The 15,756-nt window shown below is 42.7% G+C and overlaps 1 protein-coding gene across 2 annotated transcripts; it reads right to left on the minus strand.

Annotated features, from left to right (window-relative positions):
• Positions 1-208: 208 nt before the first annotated feature.
• On the minus strand, positions 209-3,690 carry NEUROD6 (neuronal differentiation 6). 2 transcript variants are annotated; one of them, XM_033081473.1, is made up of 2 exons: positions 3,509-3,690; positions 209-2,113 (listed from the first exon to the last, which is right to left on the minus strand). In XM_033081473.1, exon 2 carries the CDS (start codon positions 2,090-2,092, stop codon positions 1,079-1,081), a length of 1,014 nt encoding a protein of 337 aa, XP_032937364.1. In that variant the 5' UTR covers positions 2,093-2,113; positions 3,509-3,690; the 3' UTR covers positions 209-1,078. The 2 variants fall into 2 exon arrangements, with proteins under 2 accessions (XP_032937364.1, XP_032937354.1); XM_033081463.1 differs by having other exon boundaries at positions 209-3,152.
• Positions 3,691-15,756: the final 12,066 nt, after the last annotated feature.

The following is a 15,756-nucleotide window of genomic DNA, read 5'->3' on the forward strand; positions in this document are numbered from 1 at the left end:
TGTGTTTCATTTAGTACACAGCTATTTATGGAGTATTTTGAATCTACTGCATCATTAATACCTCCTTCTGAAAACAGCATGAGGTTCACCCTGATAATTCTTGACTTCCAACCCCAGACTTGAGCATTATAAATGTCCTGGGAAGAAAGGTGCGTAAGCAAGACCAAAGGCAGCTGTATACTGAAATAATAAGTATCAGACAAAATACAGTATCACAGCTAATAGATGTATTTTAAAAGTGGAAACATCTATCTTTAATTGCATTTTAAGTACGTAGTGAGAAACCACAGTTATACATTTTTATAACAAACCTTTACATCTGAAGTCGTAATAATACAAATAAAAAGTGCTGATTATATATGGTCAAAATAACTGAGGCAAATTTTTGACAACATCTTCTAAATATGATCATGTGGTCCCTGTAAGCAACACTCTAAATTCAGGCTGAATAATGTCAATGACAATCATTGTTTTTCCTTAGTTTACCAAAAACCAACAACCCAAAAACGATTTTGTTTTTTTGTTTGCCTTTTTTTTTTTGCATAGCTTTCAATATTGCTGCCCTCTCACCTCTGCATTCTGCCAGCCCATCTCAGTTCTGGATAATTACTTTAAAGTTCTTAATATTTTTAATCCAGTACTCCTTGAATACATAATATATATTTTCTACCAATTATAAATACATAATTTTTATTAATCTGATATCAATAACATGCATTTGTATAATTACTATACAATCAAAATAGACATTGACTTTATACAGTGTGTACGCTTTTATTTCAGTAATATTGTTCAGACACACTGCTCAACAAATCAAACAAATAGGGAAATAAAAAGTTAAAAAGGAGGGAGAAAACCTCTGGGAGGAAACATAGTCTCACAGTGATTACAGACAAAAAAAATACTTATAATAAAAAGGGTTTATTAATACATAGAAAATCCTCACAATAGTTGAAACACGCTTTAGGAACTAGTAAACCTTTTAAATAGAATTGTGCCAATTACGCAGTGCCCAACATCTGCTTGCTCTTAATTAGATGGGGAGGTGAATGACCACTGTTTATTTTCATTTTCCTCATTAATTATGAAAAACTGCATTCAATTCATCTTGCATGGTGAGAGACTGGCTGCGCAGATGTAAGTCGTAAGGGAAGTGGCTCTCTGTAGGCAACCTGAACATCGAGCTCTGCCCAAGGGGACCCCTGGGTGGCACTGCACAGTAATGCATGCCGTAATTGTAATTTTTGCCGTAGTCCAAGCTTTCCTCTTGCTTCAGGGAAAATATCCCATTATAGTTAATTGGGGGAGGACTTAAGGGACCTTCAAACTGTGGGCTGGCGCACTCAGGGGAAGTGCTTTCATAGAAGGACTCATAAGCGCTGCAGTAATTGTATGGTTTCATGGACTTAGAGTTGTCAAGGGTCCCATGCCCTGGGGGAGTGCCAAGCTCCGGGCTGTGGTAGGGAGGATAGAAGGTGGAGTAGGGTGTGCGGGTATGATGGGCACCTTCACCTGCCTGGCCCATTAGGAAACTTCTGGCGTTCAGCTGCAGGCATCCTGCCACCAAGTTTGTAGTTGGCTGGGACAGACCCTTGCACAAGTTTTGGACGAAGGTGAGCAGGTCAGGTCTCTTCCCAATTCGCAGTATTTCAGAAAGAGCCCAAATATAGTTCTTGGCTAGTCTTAAAGTTTCTATTTTGGACAGTTTTTGTGTTTTAGAGTAACAAGGGACGACTTTCCGTAAATTGTCCAGAGCGTCGTTAAGGCCGTGCATACGGTTCCTCTCTCTAGCATTGGCTTCTTGACGCCTGAATTTAATCCTTTCCATCCTTATCTTGCTTGTCTTTTTTTTCCTAAGGCCCCTTCGCCTTGGCAAACCATTCTCATCCTCCTCTTCTCTCTCTTCCTCCTCTTCTTCTTTTTCTGTGTCTTCTCCAGGAGATCTTTTAATATTCTTTCCTCGGAGGATGATCTGCTTTGAAAAGCTTTCTGGGTTCTTCATTTGCTTTTGGTCATCACTTTCTCTGGGAAACTTTCTACACATCTGGGATTCTGGCATTACAACAGACTCATCAAATGGTAGTGTTAACATGGTTCTATAATCTTAAGTTACCTGAAAGAATGCCAGCACAATGTTTAAATATTTCCATTTTAAAAGTTTTCCGACTCACACAGACAGCCTCATGCACCTTATTTGTGTCTGTGTGTAAACTCTCTGTATAAAAGAGAGTGTGTGTGTATGTGTGTATAAATGCTCAGTCTATATTTTTGAATAAAATAGCAGTTACAAATGCCCTCTTTTTAAAAAATAATAGCATTTTAGAATTCTAAAATCACTTGAAACATTTGACTCTGCAACTAAAAAGCCACAAATCTCCCAGATAAATATGGAGTAAATCGATATTTTTAATGCACAATTAAGTCCCTAATCATTTATTTTATTTTTAAACAAACCCTTCAAACTCTCACCATCATTGAATTCAAAGAAATGCAAAACGTGACAAAGCAATACAGAAATTTCATTAATCCAAATTCCCCTGGGTGGGAAAATGAGGAGAGGGAGTGTAGTTTTAAAATTGAAAAAGTGCCATATCTCTATTACCTGATGGTAAATATTTTAAAATCACTTTTTGACTTACACTTCAAAATTGCGGGTTTTTCCCCTCCACATTTCTTCCTTTATGTATCAAGATATTAAACTTTAGTAAGTTACAGTGGCTGAGAAGAAAAAAATATGGAATACACCTCCCAAATCACTCAGCTAGTAATATAATTCAAACCAAAGCATTTTTTCCTAGTTATTTGTATTAAAATCACAGAATACTTATTTTATACTAAGACAAAAATCAGAATTATTTAACCCTACCCCCTACCTTTTTTCTCCCCTCCCCTTTTTCAAGCAAAAATTCTATTTTATATTATCTACTTAGTTAGTATCAACTTATTTGCTCTTTTTCTTGTTCTTTTCTCTTTTTTTTTTCCTTTCCCATCAATGGGGGGGGGGGGGGGGGGGGGAGGGAGGTGAAAAATTCCCTGCACGCTATAGCAGTGTTTATGTTCAGCGAGGCTCAGATGTCTTCCTCCAGCTCTTAGCTGACAGGAGCGGTCTGTAGATTCTGACTGTAATCCTGCACGTGTGCTCAGAATCCAGCCTGGAAAGGAAAAATAATTTCCTTTTCCCAATTACTTTGCTTTTGTTTGCAGTTTGGGAGCAGCTAAAGCTTGTTTCCCACGGACTTCTAAGAGACAAGCAAAGTAAATGCAGGGACTTTTTAACACAACAGAATTAAACAAAAACCCCAATTAAAGACTAACTCTATCAGTATTGTCTACACAGTTGCAGTATTACATAAAAGCAATGAAAGTTTGTAATTGCATCAGAAGAATAAAATGTTAGGAGTTATTAGACAGCAAATAGCATACACAAAATACAAGACAATGATACTGTATCATTAAACACTTGCATGCACACCCAACACCAACTGAAATATATCTTTATTTGTATTACCTTAGCTTTTTATTTCATTCAACAATCAGTTTTCATTTTTTGCCTTCCAAATCTTTTCAGTCTGAATGTCGCATCGTCTGCTGGAGTCTAGATCTGTGTATATCTGCACTATCTCATTGATCTCTAAAAAGTGACATTGATGCCAACTGCCAGAGCTGGTACCCATGCCATCTGCTAGTGACGTCACGGGGCAGAGAAAACCACGTGAGCCTTTCTCCTGGGACCTTCATTCTGCACTGATCATCTGGCATCCCTCTAAGTGGGTACCAGCATTCATGTATCAACACAGAAGGTTAGACTGATAGAAAAAAAAAAAGGAAAAGAAAAAAATTCTGCACCAGCATTTCACATACAGTAGGTGCATTTCCACTGTAGTTGCTTCTTTTTAGCAGTCTAGCTGCATGGATAGACATGCCAGCATTTGGTGCTGTCCCTGCCTACAGGTACAGCTGCCCTCTGGTTGTTAATATGGCATTGTTTATATGAGAAACGCTGTCTTGTGTTGATCTGAGTCCCTCCATTGCACCTGGTACCCAGGGACAAAAAAGAAAAGGGAAGGAAAGGAAGGCAGTAACGGGGAAGTAATGCTGGTGCTGTAACGCACAGCATGGTCACAAAAAGTAGTTTTTGTGCGATGCTGCTGGGTGTGATTTTTGGGTTGTGGGGTTTTTTTGAGTGCAGCTTGTTGCCCTAGAGCACAGAATAATAGGAGCAAACCTCATGCCATCTGTAAGAAATCCTTCCTTTGCATCCCTTGGTGGTTTTGACATGGTAAAATAAAAGAGGCATTTATAGAAAACTGGGCATGCAGCACGAAGGTTTAACAAATCATGCCTTTTTTTCTGAAGCACGTGGCGAGGCTCGCTGACCTGCTCTGGCATGTTGCAATGTGACTGGCGTGCACCTGCCCAAAAGTGTAACTTATGATTCTTGAAGGGTTTGGCCCCTGCTGTATTTTCTCGGTCTGCCTGGCCTTTTTGTGAATATTTCCCCAATATCTCTTTAAAAATTGGGTTTCTGCCTATGGAAACCTCCTAAAAATCTCCCCCTGCCCTTCTGTTTTTATACCTAGTTTCTCCTTTCTTCGTGCCCTTGTTTGTCCTGTCAGTTGCCTCTCCTGTGCTCCCTGCTCTTCCTCCTTTAACCCTTTTGTCTCTTTCTGCTGGCAAAACACTGTTAAATGAAGCTGACAAAGACTCTTAACTCAGCCTTGCCATGGAGCTTATGACAAACTCCACCTTCATGTGTTAGGGGTTTGTGGTTTTTTTAATTTAAGGACTGTCATGTCACATATAGGCGATATCAAGTGAGTTACAGGGGGAATGATGTGTCACCTTAGAAACATTCTTTTTAAAAATTTGGTTTCATTATTATTGCGTATCACTGCCTTTTTGTATCTAAATAATCTCTATATTAAAATAATGAATGACTGAGTATGCTTTTAGTATTAAAATAATCCCTGGCAGAGCTGCTATTGTTACGGGTCCGTGTCAGCATTTCCATTATAAATCCTGGTTTTGAAGGGTTTATAATTCATCTGCTTTAATTCACATTGGTCCAAACCTTGGCATTAATGTCCTCAACCCTCATCCAATTATATTTTCTTTCACAAAGTTTCATTTAAATATGTTGGGGCATTTTTTTTGGATTAGAGACGGGAACAAAAAATACGACTGCAGTACAGAACAACATGTGTGTGGGAAGATCATGTTTTATACATCTATATGTATGTGCTCAATGATTTTACAGCCTTTCATTAAAAAAACCCTCACCCCAGACCTTGAGGGTTTTTTGGTTTTTGTTTTATTTTAAAGAAGTAAGACATTTGAGTCACTCATTCTTGATTAAAAGCAGGCTTTTTTTTTGGTTTTTAGTTTATTAAGGAAAATTTATCTGAAGTGACAAAGATGTTGAAACTTAAGGGGAAACTGTTCAAAAAGAGCAAATGCTATACTATTCATAGCATTTCCTTCATTTTTACTGCAAATATTACAATCTGTGTAACAAAGGAGAAGGTAGAAACCCATTATCCTCAATAGGAATTTATGTATTAGGATTTATATTGTTACAGGTTCTAGGGATTGTCAACCTTTTCAAGGATTTTGCATTTTCTAAGCACTAAAAATGCATTATTAAAAAAATGAAAAGTTCTAGCGTAACCAACAGTGTTTCAATACATACTAAAAATACCATGAGATACTGAAGGAAAGGTTGACATTGTAATAGTTCTATGTTTAGGGAAGGACCAACAAAATTTTCAGTTATATCACATAGCACCCAAAATACATGAAAATATTTTCTCCACCCATTTTTATAATTGAAGTAGGTGGTTATTTTTTTAAAAATAACTCTAATGCATTTTTGAACGGCTTTTATACTGCTACTAAAACCAAAAATGAATTTGTTTGTGTTGAATGATTCCCTCTATAGGAGTAATATTACAGTTTCACACATTCCTAATCCATCATCTGACCTTTTTAATATTTTCAAATAAATTGTGAAGAAACAAAATAGCTGAGATATCAAGGTTTAAAAAGCCTCTACTGTGCATGCATAATAACTTTTCATAAGGATTTTACTACGCATTTTGTATTATGGATCCATGATATGCAAATAGGTACTGCTGTTAATATGCATTCACAGTGTACCCGGTAACTGCTGCTTTGCTGTCTACTGTGAATGCATGTTAGGAATAATACACAAAATACAGTTAAATGCACTCTATAGAATGGTTGCACAGCACCAAATATGTTACAGAACACATATCACAATTTTTTTTCCTGTACCTGTACTGTCTAGTCTTGAATTAAAAGTGACTTTATTTAAAGCGCAATATTATAATAATACATTAATATTAATATTTATAAATAATAACACAACCAAAAATTTACAGATTCATTTAAATAATAATGAGTCTTTCATAGAATTACTGAAATAGTACCGAGTTCCAAGGACAGCAGAAACACCATGGTACATGAGGAGGACTGACCCAAACTGCACTGCATTCAATGTGAGTCCTTCACGTAAGTTCAATATGCTATCATTGGAGCCCTGGGGATTGTTTTACTCTTTTTCTTTTTCTTGCCCTCCTTTTTTTTTTGTTTTTAATTTTTAAAAAAAAAATTGTAATCATCCTCTCCAATCCTCTCCTAAATGACCCATACCTCCCCATTTTGATGAAACAGGAAAACCCCAACAAATTAAGGAACTCAGGACCATTTTGAAGTGTGGTAGCCCTGGTCATTTACTGGGAGCAATGGGACCTTGTGGGCAGCAGAAAACTGTTCAGAAGAGGAAAATAGCTAAATCCTTTATTTGTTTTCTCATCTTTCTAATGTATACACTAGACATCAGTGTAACACAGATTCAGTGACAATCATGTGATGCCAAAATCCCCCTTTCACACTCATGACCTGACATGAGTTCGCCTTCCTGCCATAGCACTCACACGCACAGCCCAAACAGCACAGCAATTGCTGCCTTGGGAGTGAGACTGAAGGAAAATGTATGTCTAGTGCATCCTAAAGTCAGACCACAAGGGACAAGTACACAGGTAAGAGTGTAGAAAAGAATGGCTTTGGTCTCCTGCTGGATTCAGTGCTGAGGAGGAGGTGGGAACACCTGTTCAGCAGGAGTTTCATGTGTGCTTTTGGGGTTTTGGTTGGTTGCTTGATTTGGGGTTTGTTTTGGGGTTTATTTACTTATATTTTTAATTTAAATTACAGTAATTTCACGATTATAAGCCGCACCTGATTATAAGCTGCACTTCTGGGTGTCGGCAACTTTTCGTTCTTGGTCCATATATAAGCCGCACCTGATTATAAACTGCATGTCCGGGTGTCAGAAACTGTCTTGGGTTACAATACAGGATATGATAAAAGGTATCTATTCTATCACCATCTGTTGAGGGTGGGGGCAGTGATCCTTGGAGATATTCTGCTAATGGGCCACTCATTGAAACCAGGCGGGGCATTGTTCTTTATCTTTTCACAACCCATCCTTCCTCCAGAGAGTCATTTTCTGCTAATGGCCATTGAGTCCCACTGTGTGACTGAGAAAATTACTTCATCCCATTGGAAGTTGCTCCAGCCAGGGGGAAGAGCCCAACATTTCTTACCAAGATAAAAACAGAGGTTTTGGGACACTAAAGTAGTCCCTTTCTCCACTGGACTCCAGAGGAAAACCGGATTTCTCCACATCACCACTGGACCTCCGGAGGGAAACTGCACCTTCTGTGGGAGCACTGCTTCAACTGAATCACATCTGTCACTGAAGGAGGATGCAGTCACCATTGAATGGGACTGCTACCAACACCCTGCCTGACGGGGTGTCAGGTTGTACTCTGACTTTGTCAGGGTTTGGAGTTTGTTTCTTTGTAGTACTGTATTTCTATTCTAATTTCCCTAGAAAGAACTGTTATTCCTAATACCCATATCCTTTGCCTGAAAGCCCCTTGATTTCAAAATGGTAATAATTTGGAGGGAGGGGGTTTACATTCTCCATTTCAAAGAGAAGTTCCTGCCTTTCTCGGCAGATACCTGTCTCCAAACTAAAACAGCAACTTTTTGTTCTTTGTCCATATATAAGCTGCACTTGCTTATAAGCCGCACTTCTGGGTTTGGACCAAAATTTTAGTCAAAATGGTGCGGCTTATAATCGTGCAATTACTGTATATGGTTTTACAAAAATATTCAAAGGAGGGTAGTGTCTTGGACAGGGACCCTGATCTGCCAGCCTCAGTGAGTTTCAGACTGGGCAGAAAGTGACTTTCAGATGCTCAGATTTGGGGCTTTCTTGGTGAAAGCTGGACTGTGTCTCTACAAAATGAGCTGCTGGGAAAAGAACCAGAGCAATGTGTGACATGCATGTTGCATGCCAGCTGCCTATCCTGTGTGCAGCTAGCAGACCATGGGACCAAAGTGAAGACCTTTGTCTCTTCTGCCTCTCCATGTCCCCTGTATGCTGCTGTAGGCTGTGGACTTTTTTATGCGGGTAGTTTGGCATTCCCATCAAGTTGACTAAGCCCCCTTCTGCCAGTGCTAAGACAATATATGCCTTTCTCCCAGGACAGATTAGAATACACCAATAAGGACCCCTGGCTTCAGAGAAATAAACTACATTAGGTCAAGAAGATTTGGTTCAGTCTAAAAATATAATTTTTTACCTGCCAATGTTAACAGAGCAAAACGTGTGTTTTGTATTAGGCCTCCTTTAATAAGGTTGCACTTCTAGCTCCAATCAGACATCCTTAGTTTTATATGTTGAATAGGCTGTTAAATACAAATAGGAAAGAGTTGTAAAGGAGTTAGTAACTCTCTTTTAATGGGAGTTATTTGAGTAAAATTTGAACAAAACACAAATGTAGAATCTGAAGATGGTTGCTATTGTATTTTACTATGGTTAACCAAAAATTAGTTTATGACCAGGAATTACTCTAAGATTTCTGAAACACATGACTAGAGTAGGTCTTATCTACATACAACATACATTTGGGATAATGTTATTGATTTTGAATTACTCCTGGTTCAAGGAGTTGGGAGATGGTGGAACCAAACAATTTTAAAATGGAAAATACCTTTGTTTTTTAAAATCACCTAGGAAAGTAGGGTCTGAAAGTTTTAGTACTAGACCAAGAGATGATGTGTACTTTGCAGGAATATGGGATTTAAGGTACTTCTCTCACTGAGGTAAAAAGTATTCTAGTCAGACGTCACGTAGCTATGTCACTTCTTAAAATTGCAAAGTGTTAAGGTGATTGGTATTGCTTTGTGGTGTGAAGCAGCCCTATGGTACATCTGAGAAATGGGTTTTCTTCATTCATATTTGATGACACTCTGCTACCCTACCTTGAGGATGGTCTGAGATCGGTAAGTTTGTAAATATTTAGAAGCTGCAGCAGGGACACTCGGCTGATGGACACACCCTGACACTGCCCATCACTGTTCATTATTTAATGACAGTCTCTGCCAAACAGCGAGTTGGTGATGATGACTTTCCTCATTTTCTTCTGCCAATGCCTACAGTGATTCACAGGTGTTCTTCCTCTGTGTTTCCGTTTTGAGACTTTCTGCTCCCATCAATGCATGCTTTTCATGGACTTGTAGCTAGTCCCTTTTAGTAGACATAGTGTTGCCTAAAATCAAATAAAACCAAACTTGCAACAGTGCTAAAACAGTGAGCTAAAAAGCAGGTCTTTATTGAAAGCTTCCATGTGCCCCCATTGTCTTGGGCACATCCAGCATTTGATTTCTACATTTTTTATAAGTTTAACAAATCAGCATATTAAAAAAATGTTGTTCAATTAGAAGAGCAGTTGGTTAGGTAGTTTCCTCAGGGTTCTTCCTCACTGGAGTTGTTCCAGGGGCTTCTTTGTCCCATTTCTTGTTATGTCTTCTAATTTCTAGTGGAAAACAAAATCCTAGGCTTCTTCTTAACACAGAATTCTAAGTATGAATTACATGAGCTAGCTTATTATTCTAATATCTGAGAGAAAGGGTAGGAAAAATACCAGGAGCTATGTAACTGTGTATTAACAGTCTGCAAAGTTGCAAACATATGAAAAATATATAAAAAGCTAAAATCAATAGTGTGAGTATGTGCCCCAGAAGAGACCTACACTACTTCCCCTTCCCCAAGGAGACCCCAGGGCTATGATGTATGCTTTTTCCTCCATAGATTTGCTTGCAATCTCTCTAAAGCTAATGGGCTGCTTCTCCCAACTGTTAATCTCCCTCAGCAAGAGGTGCCTGATGAGATAGTCTCCCCAGATCACCTGCAGAGATGTTACCAAAACTTTTTTCTCCCTTTCTGCAGTCTTCTCCTTGTAACAGGGTTATCCATCCCACAAGGAGTGTGGATGTGCTGCACTCTACATGGTGTGGTCATGCTGGGGCAAAACCTGTCCAGGAAGTGGTGGGAGCTCTGAGCCCATGGCTACAGCACTGACACAAAAGAGCAGAGTGGCCTTACAGAAAGCACATGCCACAAGATGAGCAGTTTGCTTAGGACCTAAAGTATGCATATGTATGTATATGTATATGTATATATATATGTATATGTATATGTATATGTATATGTATATGTATATGTATATGATGTTCATTCTATAAATTAAATGCAATATGCAATGTAAGAGATTTAAAGATCACAATTGCTGTTAAGATCACCGAAGGGCTTCGCCCACTATAGCAAACAGTAAAAAGAAGCAACTGCTGATCTGCAACCACCCAAGCCCACCCCTCACCTGTCGTCCAAACCCATCTGCCCTACCTGTCCCCTCTACCTTACCCACCTACCCCCAGTATGCCTCCTGGAGTCCTGGAATTTGGACTGTGAATTAAGTCACTTGATGGAAATTTCAGATAAGTAAAGTTGTTACTATTGTCCAATTATCTCAGGTCTAAGGAGATGTAAACAAGGCTATGGGAGAAGGTATCCCCAAGGAAAGCCAAACCCAGCAGCTGCTCTGAAAATCAGCTCTGCCTGGGTGCAGCCATAGCCCACAGACACATTTCTGAGGCTTTCCACCACAGAACTGCACATGTGTTGCAATAGATTTTCAAAGCTGAAAAAAACCCCCAGTGTAAAACTCTCCCCTTCAGGGCAGGGGAAGTGCTTGTCTGTTCCCACGTGCACCTGAGTGTGTATTGACCCGCTGAACTTTCTTTGTATATTGATCCACTTAGTGGGAGCCCCTTCACTGAGAAGACCAGAAGAAGGACAACAGGACATGGTCTGGATCCACGATTTGATGACTATCCCTCACACTTTTTCCCCTCCAAACCCTCTCCCTCTTTCCTATTTCTTTCTTTCTCTCTCACATTTACTCTTAAATAAAATCCATATTATTGACATTGACATATGGTCTCATTTGCACATTAATTCAGGTAGAGGAATCTCTCTAGTACAGTAATTTCACGACCATAAGGCGCACCGGACTATAAAGCGCACGTCCAGGAGTCGGCAAATTTGCAACTTTGTACATTATATAAGGCGCACCGGACTATAAGGTGCACTTTTTTTTGCAGCGAAGATCCGTGCTGCGTGCAACAAAGTAATGAATTAGTAATGGAATCCCGAGATCGTGGAGTTTACTGGCAGGTGCTCAATTTGCAAACATTTTTCAGATTGGTGTAGCCTTTAAACGTAGCCCCAACACCCTCCCTGTGCGCGGGGCCCGGCACTCCTGCCTGCCCCCTGCTGGCGAGGCGGGGCTCGGGGTGGCCGCGGCTCGCAGCTGCCACGGTTCGGGGTGGCTGCGGCTCACACCTCGGGGTTGCTGCGGTTCAGGGCAGCTTGGGGCCATCCATGGCTCGGGACGGTCCATGGCTCGGGCGGTACGGCGCTGCCCACTCCCTCTCTCCCTGTGCAGCTGCTGCTGGCCAGGGGCTGCCCGCTCCCTCTCTCCCTATGCAGCTCCTGCTGGCCGGGGGCTGCCCGCTCCCGCCCCGCCTTGGGGTTCGGCGCTCTTGTAGCACCGCCCCCCTTGTGGTTTGGCTCAGGGCTCGCACTTTTTTTTTTGCAGCGAGCAGCTGCACCGCATGCAACAAAGTAACGAATTACTGGCAGGTGCTCAATTTGCAAACATTTTTCACAGATTGGCTTAGCCTTTAAATGCAGCCCCAGGTGCCGTCCCCATGCTGCAGACCCTGGCGCTCTCACCTGCCCCCGGCACCGGCTGGTGTGGCTCGCAGCTCCTGGCTACCACCGCATGGCGGCAGTTGCCGTGGGCCCAGGCACTCCAGCCTGGCGCTGGCTGGAGCCACCCGGATTCTTGCTCCCCTGCGCCCAGGCCGGGGCCAGTGCCGCCCGGCTTCTTGTTACCCCCGCGCCTGGGCCGGGGCCGGCGGCCACTCCCTCCCTCCCTACGCAGCTCCTGCCGGCTGTGGCAGCCTGCTCCTGTCCCCCCCATTGCGGCTCACACTTCCATCCATTATATAAGTCGCACTTCTGGGTTCGGGGGCAAATTTTAGTCAAAAGGGTGCGCCTTATAGTTGTGAAATTACTGTAATTGGATCTTAAAATTCAAGGAAGCTAAGAAGTTGAATTAACAATGACTTGACAGAAGTGTAAAATAGAACTTAAGTACATTAGCTTCTGTTGGACAGTTTCCTCCCAGGAAATTATAGGATGCTTTGTAAGGGCAACTTTGTCAATGTTCCTTGCAAACTTTATAAGGAAGTCTGACACCTTTATTGTTTGCAGCAGACTGTTGAAACTCAGCAGGGAGAAATTGATCAGACTAGAGAAGTGACTTTTTTGGTCCCATGAAACTTCACTAAGTCCAGGTGAGCTGTAAGCTCATATGTAGGAATCATAATTTCCTTCTCCTTATAAGCATTAACGCCTCGAGAAAAATAAATAAATAAAAACAAAACCCCCCAAACTTCAAGCGTATTTTGAATGTACACTGTTAAAGGTGAGAAGGCAAGTAGCTGACAAAAGTACAGTAGTTTCACGAATACAAGCCGCACGGATTATAAGCCGCACCCCCGGTGCCTCGACAATGTTGCTGTCTTTGTCAATAGATAAGCCGCACCCCGAATATTAGCCGCACTTTCGTTCGTCGCGAGAATCCGTGCGCAGCTTTCACAAATTGGCCAATTAGTAAGAGGATCGCGGCATAGCGGGCTTTACTGGCTCGGGGCGGGGCCAGGCAGGCTCGGCCCGCTCATGGTTGCCGACGGGGCCGGGTGGCCCAGCTCAGCGCCACGGCTCGGCGGGGCTGGCCGGGTGGTGCTGCCGCCGCCGCCGGGCTCGCTGGCCCCCCTCTCCCGTCAGCACCGCCCCGCTGCCGCGTTCGCTCGCCCGGCTGGCAGGGCTGCCGCCGCCGGGCTCGCCGTCCGCCCCGCTGCCGCTTTCGCTCGCCCCGCGCTGCGCCTCGCGAGCGCCGCGCCCGCCCCGCGGCGCTTTCGCGGCTCGCGGTTCGCGGCTCGCGGCGGCGCGTTCGCGGCTCGCGGCTCGCGGCTCGCGGCTCGCGGCGGCGCTTTCGCGGCTCGCGGCTCGCGGCTCGCGGTTCGCGGTTCGCGGCTCGCGGCGGCGCTTTCGCGGCTCGCGGCTCGCGGCTCGCGGTTCGCGGTTCGCGGCTCGCGGCTCGCGGTTCGCGGCTCGCGGCTCGCGGTTCGCGGCTCGCGGTTCGCGGTTCGCGGCTCGCGGCGGCGCTTTCGCGAGCGCCGCTTTCGCTCGCCCCGCCGGCAGGGCTGCCGCCGCCGCCACCAGGCTCGCCGGCCGCCCCCTCCCGTCTGCACCGCCGCCGCGTTTCCTCGCCCTGGCCGGCACTGCAGGCCCCCGCACCGCCAGGCTCCCCCACGCTGCTGGCCCCGATTATGCTGGGCTTCCCCCGCTGCCAGGCAGCCCCACCCGCCGGCCTTCCTGCTTCTGCCATGCTCCCCTGCGCTGCTAGCCCCAGTTCTCCCGGGCTCCCCCGCCCTGCTGGCTCAGGCTCTGCCGCCCGCCCCCGACACTGCTGGCCCCGCCTCTGCCAGGCTTTCCCACCTCTGCCGGGGCCGGCCGGGCTCCAGCTTGGCTTGGGGCTGCCGCGGGCTCTCACTTCCGTGTTGGCAGCTTTTAGAATTTTGTTAATAGATTAGCCGCCCCGGAATATTAGCCGCACTTCCGGGTTTCCACCAAAATTTTGGTCAAATTGGTGCGGCTTGTATTCGTGAAATTACTGTAAATACCAGAGCTGCAATTGTGTATGAAATCTCCATTCTACACACAAATATGCAGGTAGTTTTTATAACAACTCAGCAGAGGTTTATAGGAAATAATATTAAGTGTTTAGCAGGATGTGTGTAATGGAAATATGTGCTCCTTTTGATTTGCCTTTTATTATCTGAATTTGTAACCCTTTTAGGACAGAGCTTTTCCTGAGATACTGATCTGATTCAGATTGGTAAATTTTCATTCAGAAAGCAGAAATACTGTGCAATCAGACATCCTAAACTGTCAATGAACTATGGCCTCACTTACTTTCTCATATCTGTATTATACTTTTGACTGGTCCTAGCATTCAGGATTGCCAAACAGCATGACAACATGTGATAATGCATGTACTTAAAAACCTTACTAGAGACCTTTCCTTATTGAAAAGAAAGGTAATTTTGGATTAAAAAACCAAAAAGCAAAATAAGCAAACCTAAGATAGTGCCAGAATTACATGTTTATAGGAATGAAGCAGTGAAATGCTACTTTATAGGAGTAAAAGGGAGGCATAAGGATCTTACAGCATTGATTCTGAACTTTTTCCACTGATTTAAAATGCTCGATACCAGTGTCAGGAGTAATGATGAATCCAATGTCTATTTAATAGACATGCCAGAAATTATTTTTCAGAGAGATTAGGTGATGTGTAAAGTTACTGAATCATCTAGCCTTCCTGCTTATTCCTGTTGCACAAAGCTGTATGCATCTTTCACTGATTTGAAAGCAGTGGAAGGTGGACAGCTATATACTTTGAAGGATCTTGACCATCTCATTTTACCTCAAGACAAGCTGGAATATTTGAGGTCTTTTACAGACAGGATCAATTTTCCCCTGAGAGTCCTGGAGATTCAGTGGTGGAATTCCACTGCAAATAGAACACGAATTTATAAAACTGTTTTCTGGATTCTATCCCCAAGCTTCTGCAAAAGTGAAAGGCACAGCTAATTTCATTTCAGCTGTAAAATGGTGCTGAATTCAGAAAGGGCTGTAACGATATTTCCCCAAAATCGTTTTGGAAAACCTGATGTTTAAGGAACAATTTTTTCAGTGATGAATGAGCAATTCTATTACTTCTAGCTGCAGATCTGCTTTCAGAGTAACTGATGTTTCTCATCTTTATAAAAATCCATTGTAATTGTGTTTTTCACCAAATATGCTGAACAAGCAGACACACTGATGTTGTAAGATGTAAATTTCTTAAATTCTTAACCTAACAAATTCAATTCCCATATATTCAATTATACAATTAAAGAAATAGAGTCGAGAGGATTTTACTTACAGCTGCATAGAGGCCTTGTATAAAATACATGGACATCCTCTCAGAAACAGCATTGCCTAAACAGTCAATCAAGTTGATGTTGTGATCTGCTGTAAAGAGAAGTGGGGTTATCATGCACTTAAGTGGAAGATGAAGTGAACAGTATTTTCTGTAATTAACGTCCCTTATGTCTGAGCGATCTCTAAGGAGTTGAGTATATCCTACAGCTTGCCAGTTTCCTTGTCCACCAGACATCATGAAAATTGGTGTTTTGTGCCACAGTTTG

Source organism: Catharus ustulatus, chromosome 1, assembly GCF_009819885.2.
Source record: "Catharus ustulatus isolate bCatUst1 chromosome 1, bCatUst1.pri.v2, whole genome shotgun sequence".
In the NCBI taxonomy this organism is placed as follows: Eukaryota; Metazoa; Chordata; class Aves; order Passeriformes; family Turdidae; genus Catharus; species Catharus ustulatus.